We start from the raw sequence: 21,339 nt of genomic DNA, 5'->3' as shown, positions 1-21,339 counted from the left end.
GCCTATACTCTTTTCCTTTCATAGTGCAAGGAAATAGATGTTTCTAAGGATGCAATTCTGACTGTAGACATCTCCCATAGAGCAAGACATAAAGCATCCTGGACTCCACTAGATCTCCACTGATTGAAATGGGAGCTCAATGCAACTAACTCATATTAACACTTTCATGATTCCTACTATTGAGTCAATAGATTTAAATATAAACTCTATTTGAAGTCAAGGAATATGTCCCTATGTACAATTACATTGTATTGAATGTAGTGGCATCCTGATTTTGAGCAAAATCAGTCAGGCAATAATAGAAGTACACTAATGTGCAGGATTGCAGTAGTTAGAGGCTGCAAGCCATCAGAGTAGTAAGGGGGTCAGTGCTGGTTTTAGATACATTCATGTAAACTGCTACTTGCTACAATGAATTTCTGGAAGTTTGTTTTGTGGCCTGGAAACCACACATGCGTAATGCCAGAGCATAATGCTGTTTGGGTAAAGATTGTGTGATTCAGTGAACTGGGTAGTGTAAACTGATAAATGATGTGACTATGCCTATTTCCACATTTTCTCTGTGCTATAACCATGACAGTCGTCCCTGCACATCTGGTGTCAGCATTTGTACGGAACAAAGCTGGCAGGTTGAGACTGAACTCCATAGAAGCAAAGAGAAAACTTTTTACTGCTGTAGAAAGGATTCAAGAAATTGTGCATGTTCAGTTTTGTCATTGATACTCACTTTCAAATTCCAGTGTCCTTCCTCACCTTAGTAAGGCAAAGTTTCTGTGGTCAGCATGAGCAAGGTTTTAAAACCCATGAAGGCATTCCATGGAATACACTTCTGCTGAAGCAACCTAGTTAAGCAACCTTTTCTGGATTACAAAGAGTATTGCAGAGCCATTGCTGGGTCACTGTGTTTGTTGACATGTTAAAGACCGCATCTTGTACTTGGATTAAATTGAGAATGTTATGTGGATCGTCGGCAGTGATCCAACGCAAACATACTGATACCAGGAATGGTCCTATTGATCTCAGATTCTTGAAAGAATTGTAGAGTTTCCTAAAAGTTGCATCACATGACAAGTTAAATAAGGCAAGAAAGTGTTAACATATCTTACATGTTTATGTAACTTACTTCCATATATTAGCATGTAGTTTGTATAATTTAGATACTCTGAGTCTATGCTGCCTCATCAGCTTTGTAGCTCACAAAGACCAGTAAGTCTAAGTGCTGTAATTTTTAAAGAGAGGAATTCCCTACATGGAAAAAGAAACTGAAAATTTTCTCTCAATACTTTGCTCAAAAATACCTGATGTTTTTCATCATAGCTTTTTTGTTGTTTATTGATCTCTTTGCAGCCATGTAGAACTTCCTTTCTACTGGCAGATAATAAAGCCTAATCTGGAACCATTAATACCAGAAGTAACTGCAGACTTTATGAAGCTTAAATACAACCAAGACACAGACTCAGCCTTCTCCCTAAATCCTGAGCAGGGAGTTTTGCTTCCCCATGCGGATCATGAGTTTACTCTCACTTATACTCCACAGGAGGTATGGCTTGTGATTCCCTCCTATCTACAAACTCCAGCTGTGTATTTTTATGCAAGTCATAAAATCCTTGCTATGCAGCTTTCTAAATTAAATTTAATTAGCTGGCACTATGCTCTGATAAACAGTGTTCAAAATGTAGAAAGTTACTAAAAGAAAACATGTTTTGACTGCAAAATGCGAGACAGTTTCTGATCTCATGTCAGTTTTGGTACTGACTGGACACAATTTTACACTGAAACTAGGAACACATCCTCATAGCTGCAGCTGTGCTGGCTGGTAAATGTACCACCCTTACAACACTACCAGCTCCCCCCCAATCTCCTGACCCTTCCCCTTCTGCTAGTGAGCTGCTTTGGGCACGTGCCCCATACCTACTGCAGCCTAAGTAAGTTTGGTTAGCAAACTGATTATTTGAACTGTTTCCAGCTGTAGCTGTTTGGAACTGAAATGGGTCCTATGAACATCTGTGTGATAAATTAAGGGGATAGTAGTAGCCTTTGGCAGACAAATGATGGTATGCAGCTGTGAGTAAAGAAGGGTGCAACAATGTTTAATGCAGCTTACCAGTGACTGTTGTCTTAGTTTCTGCTCCATTGCCTGTGTAAATAAGGAGCATGAGCTCACTGTATTTAAAGAAACTTGATCCAGAGTAAGCCCAAGAGTGGGAATATCCCATGCTGTGATGACTGACAGCCATAAGAATGCCTCAAATATGTATGGAAAAGAAAATAACTGGGTTTTTAAAATACTTTAATTAGTTAATAGAAAAATAGATTGAATTAACATATATACTTAAATTAATATCTCTGTACAATCAAATGAAACTTTTGCAAAGCCCTTCAGATTTAAGGCCTGCTTCTCTGTTTCCTTTTTTCCACCCCATTAGAATATAAAAGGCATCCTCTTTTCCCATGATGGAAAAGTAATGTTTCTTACTCAAGATCAGATTGATGGTCAATTAAGCTAAATACTTTGGAGCAGTTAGGAGAAACTTTTAAGTTAGTACAGCAGTACTGAGCTTAATTTGGGGAGTCTTTGCAGATGCTTGTGTGTAGTATGCAATATACTAGGGAAATAATAACAGGCATGTAAAATATGAATATTTTTCTTGGAACCATGCACCATGAGATCAGAATCTGGCTTAATATTTTGCAGTCAAACATGTTTTCTTTTAGTAACTCTAGAGTTTGAATATTGTTTATCAGAGCTTAGTACTCCAATGATGATCGTTCATCCTTTAAATGTAAACTACTTTTTCATCTTTTTTTAATCCTCAGTGTAACTGATTCCATGACATTAAAATCTTCTCCTTCTTCATCTATGTAGCTGAAGAGTTACCACAGTGTGATTCAGATGGTACTGAGGGACATCCCAGAACCACGCTGGTAAGCTGAGAAAAGTATTTCCTGGTAAAATATGTAGCCACATTTTAGCTATGCTATTAAATTAAGTTACTGGGATTCTTCATCTTTCTGGTGATGATGGACTGAGAATTATGAAGGATTTTATCTGCGCAACTAATTGTGCTACAAAGAGCGTCTCTGTGATCTTCCTTCATGTCTGCACACGTGCCTTAGCCCTAGCTAGGGCTGCACCTCTCTTGGAAAAAGATAATACTATCATTTTGTCTGTTCATTTTCCAGGCTTTCTGCTGAGATTTCCAGCTGGTTTTCCTGTTATTACTGTTTGTCACAGCAGTCTATGACTTACATACTTGTTCATGAACAGACTGGGACAACTAGAGTACATTAAAGAACTACTATAATTTTTCCAAGTTTTAACTGTCCCCAGCCTGAGCTAACTGCACATGGGCAGTCTGTAATTGAGAAACTTTTGATGATTTTCAGTTTTGATCTGGCAATTAAAAGACGGGATCCAGTTTAAACACCAGTTTAAAAAGCCTAATAATTCTACCATGTTTCCTCCCAAAGTTTAGTAAAAGAGGGGATGCTTCAAAACATTCCAGAATACAAAACAAAGGATGTAATAGCACTGGAAATAGAAGTTAAAGGATCTACAGAACCAGTTAATCTTCTTCTGGAACCATATGCCATTATCATCCCTGGAGAAAACTTTATTGGTGTAAATGTCAGGAAAACATTTAAGGTTTGTTAGCTTTTGACATCACTGTTACCATGTGGTTTTTGTGTCACTAGCTGTCATAGGTGTTATTAGAAGGTACCAGACAATCCATGTTATTTTAGTTTTTCCTAAATATCTTTAAAGGAGACCATGACTTCAGGAGGTCTATACTGAAATCCCCTAGCAAGCCTCCTTAACCCTACACCCCAGGCAGCACGCTTTGTTCTTTTTTTCTCTCTTAAGTTTGATATAAGAGTTTTAGCCTTCTAAATATTTTTGTGGGTCACTAACCTGTTGCTTATCACTTTGTCACTCCTGTAGTGTAAAAGTTTTCCAGTTGGGAGGAATAGCCAATGGATGATTAAATTACTTCATAACAGAGGCACTGTTCATGCAAAGGACTACAGCAAGCACAGAAGAGCTATACAAGTCACATATGCTGCAGCATGCTAGACCTTATTCTTTCCTGCGGGTTCTGATAATTTCTATTTGACCATTATGGAACAGACTGCTGCTGAAATTGTCCACTCACTCAATGTCCTCTTTACTATAGATCAGGATCACTTGGGAAAAATAGGCCTGTTAGCAAAAGCCAGGCAGGAAGACCTTTCCCAGTTAAAGGTCTTCCCATTTTTTTGTAAAGATACTGCTCATCAGCACTTAGTTTTATGCTCTCTCTTCCTAGAAATTCTTTTTCAACTTAAGCCAGCCATTTCATACTTTCTGGTAATCTAGTATAGCTACATGTGTAGTATAGGTAATTAAGTCACTTACTGATAATATAATGGCATTCTTCACAGTTGCTTTTTTAGTCTTAAAAAGATAAGAATTTGAACTGTGCTTAGAGATAATTGTGCTTCAAAGAACAAAGTTATTTGCTGTAATTAAGAAATAATGTCTGAAAAGATCAGAAGAGCAGGCCAAAGATTTCAAGAGCTTACATCTCCCTCACAAAGAGATCCTTTGGCAAAAAAAAAAAAAAAAAAGGCTGCTCTCAAAAGATGAATTTGAAGTTCAAGTTTAGAAGGTCTGTTACATTTTTGAAAAATGGAGAAGTTTAAAAGGCTTCAAATATATAATGTTCTTGGAAAGAATGGTTAATAGATTTTCTTCAAGTTTCAGAAAACACCTTCACCTGCATGAAGATAGCGACTGTTAAATATAGTGCTTATATAACCTGACTAAATATAGTGTTTTCAGAATATATCTCCATATCTGAGCTACAATTACTAAGCTTTCTTTATAGACCTCAAAGATATTGTTGGCAGCACCCAGGGAGTAATAAATCTCATACTATGGGCTAAAATAGGTCAGAGTAATTGCTTCCAGCACTCTTTAGTTGGCTTTATTTTCAGTAAAGGCAATGCTTAGAGATGAGGTCAGATGTAGCTCTTGCATCTGTTTTGCAGACACCTGAAATCCAGTCAGGTGAATCCTACTTCTTCCTGTCCTTGTTTCACATCACAGAGGAGAAAGGAAAGGGAGGATGCACTATTATCATGAAAATAACAGTAATTAGTGCATGGTGCTGGGTTAGTACTGTTCAAGTCAGAGGTCAGATGAAATTCTATGCCTTTCTACTCTTAACAGTGCTCAGTTTATTTCAAGATTCAGGTGAAGATACAGTATGTTGTAGCTATATTCAAGGTGTCATAATGTTTAGTAGTGAGCAGGATATGGTTAGAGTTTGTGAAGTATGTGATGTAAGACTCGCAATACCTAATTTGCAGTTCATCAGTACTCTCAGCAAATTGCCTTGTTGCTGTGAAAGCTTAAACTGCATTAACTGGCTCGTTGATTTTAATTGTTCTAGATGTGGAATAACAGCAAATCATTGATCAAGTACACCTGGGAGAAAATCGTGTCTTGTGACATCATGGAAGTTGAACCTCACACCGGCATCATAGGTAAAGTTTCTGTGACTTCAAGTATCAATTAATGATAATAATATATAAATTGGTATGAGTGGAAGAGAAGTCACAGAGCACTGTAATGCAAGCTGCAAAAGAAGACCTGATCCCCAGCCCACTGGAGCCAGCAGGAGACTTAATTTTATTCCAAGAGCTCCAGTAACAGGCTTACAGCAGGTGGCTTCTTTGCAAAAGGGTGAGACAGCACCCTGAATTTTTCTTTTCTAGATAAGAATAAATGTTGTGAATTTGAACTGGTAATTACTGGAAGCAAACCTGGGTGTATCAGCTGTAACCTGCGGTGTAAGATTGAACATCTTCCAGAGCCGGTTGTGCTGCATGTTGAGGCTGCTTTTAAGGTAAGGAACTGTTTAGTGTTGTGGGGTGACTAGCTGTGGGGCCTGCCTATTATCCATATAAAGCTTTTTGCCTCTTAGAGGCGTGACAAATCTAAAGCAGTTGCAAACAGGAGGCATTTTTGCTGTCTAGTAACTATTGAGGCAATGTTGATACTCCCATGAAAGTAAAAATTTTTCTGTATTACATGCAATGCATTTTCTTTCTGCTGTTCTTTTTGAAATTGGGTGTTAATCTTAGATAATGTATGCTTCTTAATCAGGCAGTTTTGGCAGAAGTGTCCATTCTGACATCTGTTTCCTGGTGTCCTAGGGTCCACTTCTTTGTATTGATGTTCCATCACTCCAGTTAGGTTTGACTAAGCAGGGTGAGAGTGTGTTAAGAACCTTTGAGATAAAAAATCTATGTCAGCTGCCAGCACAGTGGAGACTGCAAGAAAGCCATGTTTGTCTGGCTGAAAGGAATGAGGAGGTAAGTCACTGCTACAGCTGGCTGTGCTCCCTCTTCAGCTATTTCTTCCTTATGCGTAGCAGTTGTGGTATTCATTCCAGGTATCAGAAGTTCTAATTTCTGTGACTTCTTATGAAACCGGTTCTGCATGGCTCCATAGGTGTGCAAGTTCTTTTAAGATTAAATGCTTCTTTGCAATTTTTCCTCTATTTCCATTTGTTACAAATCCACTGCCAGCCTGATCCAAAGAGGTGTGGAATATTTCCTGTATGACAGTGATTTCAGCTGCTGATGATACAGATAAAAGGGTAAGACTTTATCAGAACTCACTCACATCAGCACCCGAGATGGGAATCTCAGCACCTACTGAATTGGGCCTTTTGGCTTTAAGCAATAGTTTTGAAACACGCAGGTGTGTCCCAAAGTAACAACTTACCGTGATGAATATTGAAAGTATTGCTTAGTATTATTAGACTGTGATGTGTCAAATGCAGTCTATTCCAGTCTTTGACTGCAGAGCTCATTCCATCATTTCATATGAAATAACTAAAGCAGCTTGGAGGCAATACTGGTGGCAAAGAATTGAGTGTGAGCTGCTATCTGCAGATCATCACATATTCCTAAAATAAAAAAAAATGAAATAAATTTAAAAAAGGCAAAATACTTGTTTTGATTATTTGTGGCACGCAGTGGGATCTGTAGCTATATTTCTCTTTGGTGTTATGCATTAAAGGGAAGTGAGGAAATCCAGATTCTGGGGTGAGTGCTTTTGGTTGTAATGAAAGGCCAAATTCTGCCTGTAGGGCAGAATTACCTATGCAAGGAATTGAGTTCATTTGTTTCATGCCAAAATTGGTCTAAATGCTGTTCAGGTTTTCTGTTTTTCTGGAAAGGCTGTCAGTTTTGCAACACAGAGAAGCTTGTTAAGCAGGAACTTTCTATTGACCAGCAAGAGATGAAAACCTACAAGATGTTGAACTGTATCCCCATGAGTTTTTGAGCTTTGTTTTCTATGTATCATGTAGATATCTCACCAACTTTGGGGGTGAAAGTTGATGGTAAAAAGAAAAGATTTATAAGTGGTGGTTGTGGCAGCCTTGTAAAACAGGTGTGTGTGTGTATCTATCCATTTACCCCCAGTAATCAGAAGTGCCTGATTAAGGATAGGTGTGCCCCGGGGGGGACCATGTCCTCACAGTCCTCAAGCCCTTGCTTCTTACTGTTATTCTTTTGTTGCCTACTATTCCCCATAATTCCCCAAACCCCAGAGAGATTTTAGACTTAGTCTCTAGAATTTTTTATCTCAGAGCCTGTTCATATCCCAGTGAAGATCATGGATCAAGTACTCCATTCCTCCTACTTAAGAGCTACCCCTTTCCTTTCCTGAATCTCTCCAGCCCACACTGGTGCTTTTTCTCTTTCCAGTCCTCCAGGCTTCCTTCCTTGACCTTCTGTCTGAGAATCTCCCCAACTTGTGGCATCTCATGTAGCGGCTGCTCGGCCCCTCCACTTGGGAGGAGATGCTGCTACTGCTGCTGACTGCTTCACATTCCCCGTCACCCTATGCACAGGCTTCCCTGTTATGCCCTTGGCTCTGACTATCCTTCTCTTAGGTCATTGCCTTTTTATTAGCTGTCCCCAGAGAAGCAAAGTCCCGCATCCTTGTCTAGCCAGGTTTTCACAAAGCTAGCACTGTGTTTACTGAAATCAACCCAGGTGGGACTCCAAGGGAAGAAAGAAAGGACATGCCTGAGGAAAAACGAAGCATTGAAATCCTAATTAGACTGTGTGACTTTAGCATTTTACACTTGCTTTGCAGATGTCAAATTTCCATTCCCTCTCTCCTCTCCCAGGTATCTCCCTTTATCATTCAACCATCTGCTGGAGAAATACCTCCTTTGGGTATATGCAGTGTGTCAGTTCAGTTCACATCGTTGCTGTGCCAGCGTCTCCAGACAGTATTAGAACTAGAGGTAGAAAATGGAAAAGGAAGGTAAGGGGGAAAAGTGGTTTTCCTGAGATTCACATGTGATTTTCACTTGAGGTGAAACCAAAAATACGTAGCAGAAGCTCAGAGCGGGGTTGTGCAACTTATCAATGAACTATCCAATCACTAATATTGCTAAATAAACATAATCATCATTCTTTCCAGCATGCTGTTGTATGTCTAGCACACTTCATTAATGATAACAATAGACCATCTGTGTGTTTATTTCCAGTCATCTTCCTGTTTTTGTTGAAGTTCAGACCCCCCAAGCATGCTTGATATCTAGTCATCTTGTGTTCACTGAAATTTATACTGGAGTTCCTGCCAAAGCAACCAGCAAACTTTTTAACCAAACACTACTGCCAGCAAAATACTTATGGGGAAAGGTAAATGTACTTCTAGTAGATGAAGCATACAGGAGGGGTGGAAATTGCCGTTTCTATCAAAATATAAATAATAACTACTCTTAAAAGCTTTTTGGATGTATCTTTTGAGTAGTGCTAGCTGTTTACTGGCTTATGAGCAGAACTACAACTTAAGACCAGCCTTTCTGAAAAGATTAACTACTAGTTGATGTCAATATGCTCTTACTGTCTGTGGATCATCCCCAGGAAAATGGGTGGACAGAGATGTGAGGGGAAATAGAATGTAAGCTACCAGAGTACTGAACAAAGTACCACGGTAGTTTAGGGTTTGCCTTTAATTTAGTAGAGCAAAAAAACAGTGGTGCTTTTAAGTTGTGCCTATGTTTTGCTTAAATTTCACATTCTGGGTGGGATTCACTTTACAGATTAGGACCCCTAAATTTAATGTCAGTATGTAAGCTATGGTCTGAACTCTCTTTTCAGTCAGTGGACATTTGAGCAGAAAGTTAGTCACCAGAATATATATGTCTAGTGTCGTTTTGGGTGTTGTAGAGTGTTATTGTTGATCTCCAGGTGTAAGTCAAGAAGCATGGTCTTCTATAAGTCCTGTCACACCAGCCAGCTATGCATGTATGGCTTGACTGTATCCTCTGTGCCTGCATTCAGGAGACTGAATCCTATCCCATCTATACAGTCAGTGGAGTTCAGAGGAGTATTCAGCTCCTCCTAAAATGGACAGCTACTTTGGTCTGCAGAATGCTCTCTAGCACATACTAGCTGGATGTTGCCTACAGTGGTGGTGGTGTTGACAGCCACAACATATACATTTAGGTGACTTAGCCTGTAAGCTGAATCCTACTGTCAGTGCCTTGGTCAATCAGATCTACTCTGACATCTAGGGTTCAGCTCAGCTGCCTGCACAAAAGATTTCAGTGCCATCCAAGATGTCCTCAGGTGGCCAGGAGATCTTAACAGAGCATGTAGATGATATAGGACCTATAGGAAAACCTTTTGGAACAGCTGGAGCCAAGGAGGGATATCCACAGCATTTTACATGGTATCTGATGTTTGTGTGTGAGCAACCAAGCTGAACCCCTGGATTCATGCCATGTGCAGTTAGTCACTTAGGGAAGGTGTGAACACCAGGATTGTCTCTGTAGGCCACCTCTGTAGTTAGCGGAGAGAGATGAGGCACCTCTAGGATCCTGCTTCGATATCAGATAGGTTGGCTTCACGCTGAAAAGGTTTGTGACTGAGAGGGATGACAGTGACTCTGCTCCCAGCCCTGATGCCTCAGTTGGGCACCTGAAGTCATTTGGAATGAAGAACTTACCAACCATGGGGGAAGAGCAAAGCAAGCCCCACAAACTGTGTGAGTTGCTAATTGAAAGTGTCTGGAACCTGAGGATAACTTGTTCTTTATAGTCCTTTTTGATCTGAAGAGAAAAATGGAAAGAATCAGAGTTAGCTGAATGTCTGTCCTTTCTGTTTGGCAGCTCATTGGAAGTCAGGCAGTTTTCTGCTCCGCCACTGTCTCCCCGGCCGGTGGCACCTTAGGCCCAAATGAAGAAAAAGAATTCTGCATAGAGCTGTTGGCCAACATCACGGTAAGTTTAAAAGCCGATGCAATTTTATCAAAATAGCAACACTGGCATTCTCACCTCACCTCCATCTGACAAAAAGAAGGATTTTTATATATAAAACATAGTGTCCTTTTTTCTGCGCAGTATCTCTGAAATTGCTTTGCTTTAGAGGTACCGTGGTTAAAGGCAAGAATTATGGCAGTCCACATGATGTACAATTTTCTACCCTGTCTCTTTGTTTCTCATCTGTTCTTGTTTTCCTTGTTTCTTGAATCCCTATTCAATTACTCTTAGTGCTTTTCACTTCTCTTGGAGCATACAGATCGTCACTTCAGATTACCCCTGATGAAATGGAGCAGACTGGCATATATAGTATACATTTGGTTTTCTGAATGGAACTGGACTCATGATATTTTAATATTTGAAAATTTAAAAAGGGCTGATGGGACTGAGAGTCTGCAAAATTAGGGTGTAGACTGCAGAGTTTACAAACTTGAGAAATTCAGCCATAGACTTCGTAGGGGCATTCAAACAGCCGATTTAAGACAACTAAATAAAGGAGCTTCCTATCAGTATGGTGTATCAGTTCCTATTACAGTCACTGGACACCTAAGTTTCATTTATTTGCTTGAAAGTAGGTGTTCAGTACTATCAGAGATGCCCTAGCAGATCTCAGATACCTATGTATGTCTGGCATATGTGGCACAGGATCCCAGTAAACTTGAGCCTTCTTCGTGGAAGGCTGGAAGCTCAACAGGACATGTTGGGCATCTGAAAGGGCACTTCTGCATATGCCTGGGGAACAGAATGCCATCCCAGCCACCTACAAGAAAGGTGAGCTAGATGCCCAAGTACCATTAATGAGTCAGTGGAGATTTAGAGCTCGTATTTGGAGTTCACCTTTATAACTCAAGGGCTGACATTTAGGGAGTTACATTTAGAAGTCTGAATCTGGATCTGAATCCAGATCTGAATCCCAGCCTATTACTTTATGCAGGACACACTGATCAGGTATTGATTAGGTGAAAAAGATTAGCTGTGTTGAATTAGAATACTGGTGTGACTGGGCTATATAATTCATCCTACAAGTTCTGCTTTAAACGCAGGTAGAAATAAAACCTTGATTTTGGAATATTATTTAAGCACGACTAGAAGTGAGCTTCAACACTTGCTGTATAGGCAGTGTGTCAAAATTCACTAATGCAGCAGTTCTAGGCTTATAGACTGAGGTGGGTATAAAGCCAAGAAGCAGCCACAAATTTTTATCTTGGTATATGCCCTCTAAGCAAATCTGATACTGGCAGAGAATGCACTTAAAACAATACAGTAAAGCTTCTCACAATTCTGTTGTAGTTCTCATTTTAGTCCAGTGAAGTTTATACACACTTTTAATTAAATTTCTTAATGAGGCTGCCTTTCCTCTGTGAAGTTTGTTTCATTCACAAGGAAACTTGACTCTTTGCCTTTCAGGGTGAGCTGAAAGACCTTGTCCTTTTGTGTAGCATAGAAGACATGATTGAACCCCTCTTTCTGAGCATTTCTGGAGAAGTGAAAGGACTGCATGTCACCTACTCAGTACATTGTGAGAGTGGAGTTACCAGGTAAATCAGAAGTTTACCCCTGAAGTAAACAAAAATTACTTCTTCCCAGAGCAAAGATACAATAGAGAAGGGGGGAAACACCCCACTTATCTATGTAAACTTCATTCCTCCTCCTGCTGTAGGCAGCAAGGATAGTAAAATGTACTGTGACAATTCAGTGAAGGTGTCTTTTGTGAAGGAAAGGTAAAAGGTGCTGGATTTACACACTAGCCAAATTCATCAACTTCATAAGCCCAAGAGAAGACTGGAGAAGAGCACTACTCCACTCCCACCCCACCATTGTTTAGCTGAAACAAAATAAATTGTTAACTTCACACAAATTTCTTATTCATGAATTAATGAATTAACTGCACAACTGCACGTCAGTGAAACTCGTGTTCGTGTGGTGTGTCTGCCCTCCCTTGTGCTTCTGGTGCTTGTAACCTGCCAGTTGCCTTCACGCTTGTGTGTAGAGAGCATGAAAAATTACCTTTCTCCCCAGTAACAAAGTGTGGGACCTCTGCAGTCTGTCATGTGTTTATGAGTAACAACTGTTTTCTGGAATGCCAAAAATGTGCAAATTCAGCTCTTAGATGTGAATTTAGAATTACAGAATTATACCCAAAATTCTATATTTTGGACCATTAAGTTTTGTTGTTGCACTGTGAGACATGATATGAAAGGAAGATGAATATACTCTCTTTGACTTGGTATATCTGACTGATTTTTATTTTATTTTTCTGATATGTTGCATGATTACTCTCTTTTGGAATATGCTCATGTTTATATTTTTTATATAAGTAAAAATGGCTTTAGTTTGATAGGTTGGCATGTTATCTATGATAAAAAATTTTACCCCAAATAAATCCTTACGTGGATTGAAGTGAAAACAATGAAAAGCAGTAAATGCTGATGATAAAAATTATAGCCTGCATGGTCCTTTTACACTGATCATTACAACCACATTGCATATTGCACATTTTAAAATCTGCTGAAATTACCTGTGGTGTAAGAAAATAAGACTGATGTCTTCATACTAATGTAACTTTTTCTGACAGTGGTGAAAGGCAGATGTTACAAAGCCCTTGTGATCTTCTCTTGGACTTTGGATCTGAAGTTGCATTCAAAGACATAGTAAAGCGTCAGCTAATTCTTACCAATCACACTGGAATCAGTGCTCCATTCAAACTAGAAGCTGAGTATTTTACTGGCTATTCACCTACTCCAGAACAAGGAATCTGTCCGTAAGTCTTGCTTTTCTGCATAATGACTCAAATACTAATTCAGGTCTGGAATAAATGCAAAATCAGGATAGAGTGCTATTGCCTTTGTCACAAGATAACACTTTCTGCAGTGCTCTGGTGGGGTTTTTTAAGCTCTTACTCTGACTGTGGTAATGACACCTGCTGGTGAGGTTTCCTGCAGAAACAAGTAGCTTGCAATGCAAGCTGGTGTAAATGGCAAAACACTCTTGTTGCCAATGGACATAAGCTGGTTTACACCAGCCAAGGCTCTGTTGTGTTATATTGTGCAGTCTTACAACTCTCGAGCTAATTGACTCTCAAGGATGTTACTTTCAAAGAATGCTTTGTAGGATTTCCTCCTTTAGGTTATAATGGCTACTAATTTAGGAGTCAGGTGGAGCTGTTACTTTAGCAGAGTCATTCTCATTTCACGGAATTGCTGTTGTGATTTTTTTATTTTTTCAAGCTCCTCAAGCTACCTGTTGAAAAGAAGAGGGCCCATCACAAAACATGCAGCTAGAAGAGCACAGTCAGGTATGAGAATAGCTGTTCATTCCCTCAGAGGAAAGAGGGAAAAAGCCGGTGACTACCATATTCAGCATTAAATGTGCCAGTCAGGCACATAATTTCATTCTTGGAGCGTTTGGCTAAGTCTACATAGTTAAATGACTTAGTTCCTCAATTCATTCTGGAGCTTGAAAGCCCACATTGTATAAGCATTAGGTCAGTCTCTTTCTTCCCCCCTCCTCCCTCCTTTTTTCTCTCTTCCCCTGCACCCCCTGCTTTCTCTCTCCATTTCCTCTCCTTTTCTTGAAAAGAATGGTCTGAAACAAAATGAGCGATTCCAGTGATAATTCACTCCCAGAATCACTCCCAGCACATCGTATGGATGACATGCATAATGTTTGGCTATTTCCCTCCCACAGAACCTTCCAATACCATTGCAGCAGGCTTTCCTCCCTCAAACTCAACCCCTTTTATGTACCCTCCCCCCCCGTGGAAAGCTACAGCCCAGCACATCTATCATTTCTGATGCGTTGTACTAAAAAATAATAATATTTGGAGCCACATGAGACCCAGGGAGGGGGGAAATGGGAGCGAAATGCTGTAAAGTGTGGATGTGTCTTCTGTATCCAAAATAAAACTTGGACATATTGGTACCTTGCCATAGAATTTGGTATCTGTTACAAAGACAGAGCTTTTCAGCTGTTGAATTAGTGCTTAAGATTGGAAAAATGCTGTTCTGACAGATTCCATGCAAGCTTATTGATTTAAAAGGATAGGTGACTCAGATTGTGGAAAGGCTTTGTTTTTTCTAGTTAATTCTTTGCGTTGAAGAGCACACAGAGGTAAAGAGGCAGCTGCTAGTAGAACAATAATCAGTTAGCACAAATTCCAGCTTATTTTTCTCCAATTGAGAGTATGTTTTCATGTAACTAATTAGTGCCTTGCATATTCCAAAAAGTCCTGGATCAGGTTGCTGGAAGAGAGTCCTATAAAATAATTCCTTCAAGAACAAAGTCTGAAAAAACAGATGAAGACCAACTGGAGAAGGGAACTTGGGTAAAGTGGTATAAATGTGGGTTGTGTAAATAATCCCAGGATTTTTGAAGCCAGTTAGGTTAGGCTGATTAACATCAGCTAAAAATATGGCCCTACATATTCTTTGGTAGACTAATTTTGTTCCACTTTCTCAAAATTCATCAAATGTTTCTTTGCTGTCCTCCAGAATTTGCAGCAGCAGTGCTGTCTCATGGGAAGGGAGTAGCTTTCCATATACAACCTTCCAGAGGAACTCTGAAAGCCTTCCAGCAGCTAATCATAGAAGTAGCAGCTTACAACAACATGTGGGGAGAGTACCAGGATAATCTTGTCTGTGAGGTAGGTGGGGCTTTGGTTTTAAGTGAGCTATTGCCGTGGCAGATTTTACACTGATTCTATTTCCCAGATTCCTTTCTGTTAGAAATACTTTTTCAGTTTATTAAGACATCTGTAAAAAGTCAAGATAGATATTGCTATACCGCTACCTCCAATGCCATGTAAGGATCAATTGTTACAGTACCTGGTTTAGTTTTGCGATAACAAGTTTATCCCTTGGGAGGTTTTCAGGTGCCTTTAAAATGACTGGAGCTGTTTTGATTTATGTTTGGTAGCTGGCCAGCACACTACTCTGCTCTACCAATACAATATATTGTGTTGTATAGAAAAGCCACAGGAAAGCTGATGAATGTATGAGGCATTGCATTCTCCTGCTGAGAAGACTTTTGTTAGCATATGAATGAGACACTGTCAAAAGAAATCAGTCAAAAATATTTGAAAATCCAATCGATTTTGTAACCCAGAGAACTAAAGTTTTATCTTTATTCTAATAGCTAAAATTAATTTTTAATAGGTGGGAGACTTAAAACCTAAATTAATTCCTATGCAAATGACTGTGAAAGGCTCTCCAATCTTCCTACAGATGACAGGACCACAAACAGAGCAACCCATAATCAGGTATAGTGCAAAATACTGTCAGAGAAGTAAGAATTAAATACTGTTGGACTACAGCCAATATACACACCTGTTCACATCTCTTTGTGATATAATGAGAAGGTTAGCAAAGTGGTTGTCAACGTACAGTATCTGCTTTGATAACACCAATACATTTGTCTCTGCCAACATAATTAGAGAAGAATCTGCATACAAGCCTTCTCAGTTTTACCAGCAATTACTATTCTGGGCTTACAGTCATAGAAGTTCATACAGTCCAGCCTCAGCCGATTCTGTGGAGATGGAAACGGGTACACAGTGGCGGTTCTCATCATCATCTAGAGTTCATTTCTCCCTGTCTCTTTACCTGGAACAGGAAAAATGCAGCCCCAAGGTAAACAGGGGCCTGGGAAGGTTTAAGCCTTCTCAATACAGCACCCAGATGTGCACATCTGGGTGAGGGGTAAGGGTTGGTTTATGGGGACCGCGGCACTACACCCTTGACCAGCTGCCTTACAGTATGACTGCTTCTTTCTGACTTCAGAGGAATTGTCACTGTGTATCGTGCTCCAGCCAAGAGCATTTGCAATGTCAGCTCTGTAACGAAGCATAGAAAATGGATTTAGCTATCTACCATAAAAAAGGTCCTTATGCACCTGGAAATCTGTCTCTGACACAGATCACTCCACTGCTGTGTAGCCATTTGCTGCCGCTGCCAGAGTGTTTCACAAAAGCTGACTCCACATATTTATCCTGAAAGGTCTGAAACAAATAAGAAAACTGGAAAAAAGAGGCTGATTAAATAAAGCAGTATTGTGCCTCACGGTACAGACTATGCTTTACCTGATAACTGCTCTTAAGAGCTACCAGTGCAGCCAGATATGTTTCTACTTTTAAGAAATTTCTTAATGATTTCAGACATTCACTTCTATTTTCTGCATGTACTGACAGCAAGGTTCCCCCCTCAGGTTTGGCACTCATGTCTCTGGAGAGCCTCCTGTCTTTCGGAGGGTCCAGCTCAACAATCCCACTCCCTTTGGTAAGAGTGACACTTGTACAGCAAACATTGACGCTTGCATCACTCTCCTTATGATAATAAAAATAGAAGAACCCATTAACATGTTAATTAACAGGGCTACTTGTTTCCTAATCAAGATGGGTTTTGTACAAAAAATAACAGTATATAAGTGAGCGTCTAAGCTGTTTTCGAACTTAGCTAGTACAGAACAATAATATACTTTGTCAGGTCTTTATATGCATAGTAGTATTTATGATTAAGGCATTATTGCTGTGAATATTAGTTTGCTTTCTGTAACAGTAAAGCAGGTAAGCTCCAGCCAGTGTGGTAGAATATATGTAGTTGACTCCATGTGTTGTTACTATGAAACTGTGCATCCTATCCTGATGTGTCTGTGTTTTCACTCACTGAAATGATGGCAATTCAGGATTTTCCATCCTGTTTTTGTAAGTCTCTCACAGCACTAACCCTGGTCAATCAGATGCGCTACCTTCTTCTTAGAGGCATCATCTGGCTCTTCTGTGTTTAGTCTTTTTTTGTCTCTTGAGTGAGATTTTAAGCTCTTCAGGGCTATCACCTTTTTTTCTTTTTTTTTTTTTTCTCCAAATACCACCACATTTGCTTAACAAACAAAATAGTCATAATTTATTTTAAAGTTATTGAAAGTATATATATAAAAAGGACCTAGAAAGTGGCCAAGCTATAATAAGAGCATAGCACACGTGGTCTTCAATAATTTTAGTTTACAGCAAACATGGAAAGCTTAAGAAATGCTTTAATACAAATCCAGTTGCTAGACACAAATTGGTTACTTGATGTTCTGGTTCTCTGGTACCAAGTAAACTATGAGTCTTCTCAATGACCAGAATTAATTATCCTTTCTCCTTTTCAATTCAGATATTCGCCTGGACTGGGAAATTTACAACCAAGAGCAAGATGATAAAAAGCTGGTGGACCTGTTGATGTTCTTTGGAGACCCTTTTCCTCCTAAGGATATGGATGAAAATGAGACTTCATCAGTTGGTAGCACCTCAGAGTCAGAGACTGTGTTAAAGTTGGATCAAACTGCCATTCCCTGCGGAAGCATTTATCCAGCTTCACAAACCACAGATGAGGTCAGCTGTTAGTCTGGTTTTTATATTGCTGCTGAGATACTTGATGGGTTTCTTGGCATGAAAGGTTGAAAACAATAACATGGAATATAACTTGTAACTAAGACTGGATTGTTAAAAGAAATGTCAGCTCCTCTCACAGTCAAAAAAGCAGTGCATGGGTAGATGGCTATTGGTATCAGCAATCAGTTTCCAGAATGAGTTACTATCAGATAGCTCTTCAGCTTCTCCTTTTCTTAAAATTGTTAAGGAAGCTGATGAGATACTTTTAAAAATACTGTCATTGAAAAACCAATGCCATTTTTACATGAAAGTGTTACGGTAACTAAAACTCCTTAATTTGGGTCTGCTTTCCTCATGGGTGCTTTGTGGTGTCAGTGTGTGCTGTAGTCGGGGAGCAGAATCTAATCTGCAAAGTAAAAATAGCATAAAAATAAAATGATATGGAGGTATTTATCCCACGGCTAAAGTTAGATTGGTTCTGTTACTCTGTTAGAATATGGTAACATCTATTACTCATGAAGTTTGATTATGATATGGCAATTTACTGTCTTGAAGGGCTGGGAGTGACAGGGAAGAAGGTATCATGCAGGTTGTGTAGCTTTACAGAAAAGGTATTAAAATCACATTTTCTCTGCTTCAGCTCAGAAAGCATAGTTTTGAATTCACCTCTACCCTTTCTTGTGCAACAAGGGAATGTTATTGCCCTAGAGTGCTCATTTGTGTAACGGGCCAGAGATGTCACAGTTGAGTACTTCTCTTGGTAGAACAGGATTCAAGCATACACATTTTCCAAGGTATCCAGCAGCAGTTTCAGGAGAGCAAACCATGCATGAAAAAAGGAATGTACAGGACACATCCACATGTCCAGCTTTTGTGCCAGAATGAAAGAAACTGGAACTGGCCATGCTTACTGACTAGCACAGCAGTTCCCTGTACACTTCACTTGCATTCCTCCTTCACAGCGTAACAGTTTTAACCATTCCCCACCCTTGTGTCCCTGCAGTCTTCAGACTCTGACAGCAAAGAGAAGGAAATCATCACTCAAGAGCCTACAATACAGAAAATTGTCTCTGTACTTACACGACGTCATGAAGGTGTTCCTGCAGACAACCCCTACTCCATTACTCCAAGACAGATAGTAAGCTTTTACATTTTCTGTGTGCTTAGATTTAGCTTATTTTCTGTAGGACAGAGGAGGCAGAGAAGGAGGAGAAGGGAGATTTTGGGTTGAGGTAGAGACTATTAAACAGTGAAACAGTAGACTGGGAGTCTTTGAGATCTTGAAGATGACCATGAGAAGAGTTTGCAAAGTCCACAGAAAAAAGGAAGTGTCCTACCTACATTTGAGCAGTTAACTGATGACTGGAATTAAGTGTTCAGGTGTACTAGGCTCCCTAGGAGCAGCATCTCTGGTCTTCTCACTTGGATTGCCTTGGTAAAATGTGTGACATTAGGTGGGAGACATCCAGCCTGGAACTTTGGAAGCGTGTTACTTAACCAGGGTAGATTTGCTGAGTAGGCATGGCAGAGCTGGAAAGCAGTGCTCTGTAGACAGCTCTTTTGGATAAACTATCGTAACTCACAGTAGTTCAAAAGCAACTGGTGTAAACAGGGACCAGTGTCACAATTACTTAGGAATAAGATAAAGACAGCACTGGAAAGATCTAACTATGAGTGACAGAGTTGCCAAAAACATCAGTGTGTCAATTTTGATTCTAAATACTAGCAAGTTTTTTGCCAAAGGGTTTCAGTTACAAGTTAGAATGAGCTAAAGATTACATAAAAGAAATAATTACAGAAATGGCATCTTGAAGAAATGAAGCCTACAGTCAGCTCTGGGGTAATTGGGGCTGAGATAGTTCAGATAAAAAAGTGCCTTGTTGCAGAGGCAGCCTACATCGGGCTTAGCCAGCAGTGAGCTTGGCCCATATGGAATGGAGTTGATACCTATGCAGTTATTCAGGTAGTCCTCTGCCGAAACATTCTCCCTGTTTCTACTGTTGCTCCAGAAAGGTCTGTTAGCTCAGGTGTTGTGCAGCACAGCTGGCCAGACCTGGCTTAACTTCATGTCTGAATAGCTAAGCTCTCTGTGACCACAATGCATAGACCCTGCAGTGTTGTGGGGTGTGACAGAGCTTACTAAGCTCCGCTGTGGCCCTGCTAGACCTTAGGCATAACTGTCTTACACTCCTCACCACTCTGAGCAGGGGAACAGTGCAAGGAAGAGCTGAGCTAGCTCTCCTTCTGCTGAACAGAGGTCCAGCAAGACCAAATGTCTCACTCTGTAATCGCATGAAATGGGGGAGTTTGTGTCTGCAGAGGACTGGCCTGGAAGCAGTACACGCCACATGGCCCCTGTGCTTGCAAACTTGGCTAGCCATGAATTGGCTCTACAGGGAGATGGCAGAGGTTTTTCTGCAGCAATAAGAGGATTTAATCAGAACCTGCGTATGTTTCTGCAGCAATAGCAGGATTTAACCGTAACATGCATAATGCACTTAAAGAAAGCAGAATCTATTCAACCTGTAAATCCCAGAAAATCCACTGTAGCTGGCTAGTGCATTTGATTACATTCCCTGCTGTCATGTAAAATAAAATAATAGCCAAGAGTAAATGGAACTGTTAAAATACTGTGAATTCACACTTGTAACTCTTCAAAAAGTTTCTTGTATCTGTGAGTGCTGTCAGCTGTGGGAGAAGCATCTGAGTTAGCCAGTGAGTAAGAGCGGGCAGAACTGGGTATTTTTAAAAACAAACAGGGATTTACATATGTTTGTGCACTTACAGAGTTCACCCATGACTGTGCTTAAACTCTGTTGATGCTAAAGAGTGGCTACGCTGATATTTGCAGCTGAACTAATTGTCAGTTTTGTTGTCACATGTTGTCATTTTAGCGCAAGCCTGAGTGTAGCCCGTGTCCAGATTTCATGCTGCTTGTGCAACTCAGCTTTAGTAGCTGAGTACTGAGGTTATTTGTGCTATCCTAGGCAGCTCCCTGTGCTACAAATCAGTTGTGATTCAATTACAGGTGATTCCAGGAGGTGGAAGCATCTCTGTTGGCATCTCCTTCACCCCACGCATCCTCCCAGAGACTGTGACTGAAGTACAGTGTGAAGGGTTTGTGCTCGGTTTCATGAGCCTAGATGACAAGGTAAACTGCCTATCACAGCAAGGCTAATAATGGCTAGAAAATAATTGTTTCCCTTCCTGTAATTTATGTACAGGCTACTGTGTACCTGGCCAGTCTGTATAAACAGTCCTGCTCCTGCTGCCTTGTACATCCTTCCTTAACTAGGGTTGTTCATTTGTTGCATTTGTCTTTTAGCTTGGAAGCATTTTGGGGTGGGAATGTCACCGTTTTCTTACATTGTCTGGTGCGGTAGACCCCAGACAAAAGCCCAGGATTTGAAACGCTATCACAACATCAGGTTGTATTGATAACAATGGTTAACAATGGGGCTGAGACTCTGGACTGCTGAGTTCTGTTCCTGGCTCTGCATCCACCTTCCTGTGTGAATTTGGACAGCATATCTCTCCTCTGGGAAACTTCCTCTTCAACAACTGCAAGTGTAGCTCACAGGCTGATGTGAAGCTTGAATAGCATTTTATGAATTACTCTGCAATTCTCTGACGTGA

At 40.1% G+C, this 21,339-nt stretch overlaps 1 protein-coding gene across 1 annotated transcript in view; it reads left to right on the top strand.

Moving 5' to 3' along the window:
- DLEC1 (DLEC1 cilia and flagella associated protein) overlaps positions 1-21,339 on the top strand; it is a 42,138-nt gene that overhangs the window by 11,658 nt on the left and 9,141 nt on the right. Inside the window, exons 14-31 of the mRNA XM_040590966.1 lie at positions 1,348-1,540; positions 2,867-2,925; positions 3,472-3,646; positions 5,436-5,529; positions 5,761-5,891; positions 6,202-6,360; positions 8,193-8,332; positions 8,559-8,712; positions 10,188-10,298; positions 11,745-11,875; positions 12,913-13,098; positions 13,565-13,632; positions 14,828-14,979; positions 15,491-15,594; positions 16,539-16,609; positions 17,486-17,703; positions 18,707-18,841; positions 20,732-20,854. Coding sequence (XP_040446900.1) covers positions 1,348-1,540; positions 2,867-2,925; positions 3,472-3,646; positions 5,436-5,529; positions 5,761-5,891; positions 6,202-6,360; positions 8,193-8,332; positions 8,559-8,712; positions 10,188-10,298; positions 11,745-11,875; positions 12,913-13,098; positions 13,565-13,632; positions 14,828-14,979; positions 15,491-15,594; positions 16,539-16,609; positions 17,486-17,703; positions 18,707-18,841; positions 20,732-20,854 — 2,404 coding nt within the window. The remainder of the gene's footprint in view (positions 1-1,347; positions 1,541-2,866; positions 2,926-3,471; positions 3,647-5,435; positions 5,530-5,760; positions 5,892-6,201; positions 6,361-8,192; positions 8,333-8,558; positions 8,713-10,187; positions 10,299-11,744; positions 11,876-12,912; positions 13,099-13,564; positions 13,633-14,827; positions 14,980-15,490; positions 15,595-16,538; positions 16,610-17,485; positions 17,704-18,706; positions 18,842-20,731; positions 20,855-21,339) is intronic.

The sequence above is a fragment of the Falco naumanni genome, chromosome 4, assembly GCF_017639655.2.
Source record: "Falco naumanni isolate bFalNau1 chromosome 4, bFalNau1.pat, whole genome shotgun sequence".
Lineage (NCBI taxonomy): Eukaryota > Metazoa > Chordata > Aves > Falconiformes > Falconidae > Falco > Falco naumanni.
The sequence above is the reverse complement of the archived record's forward strand: the minus strand, read 5'-3'. Positions and strand labels throughout refer to the sequence as shown.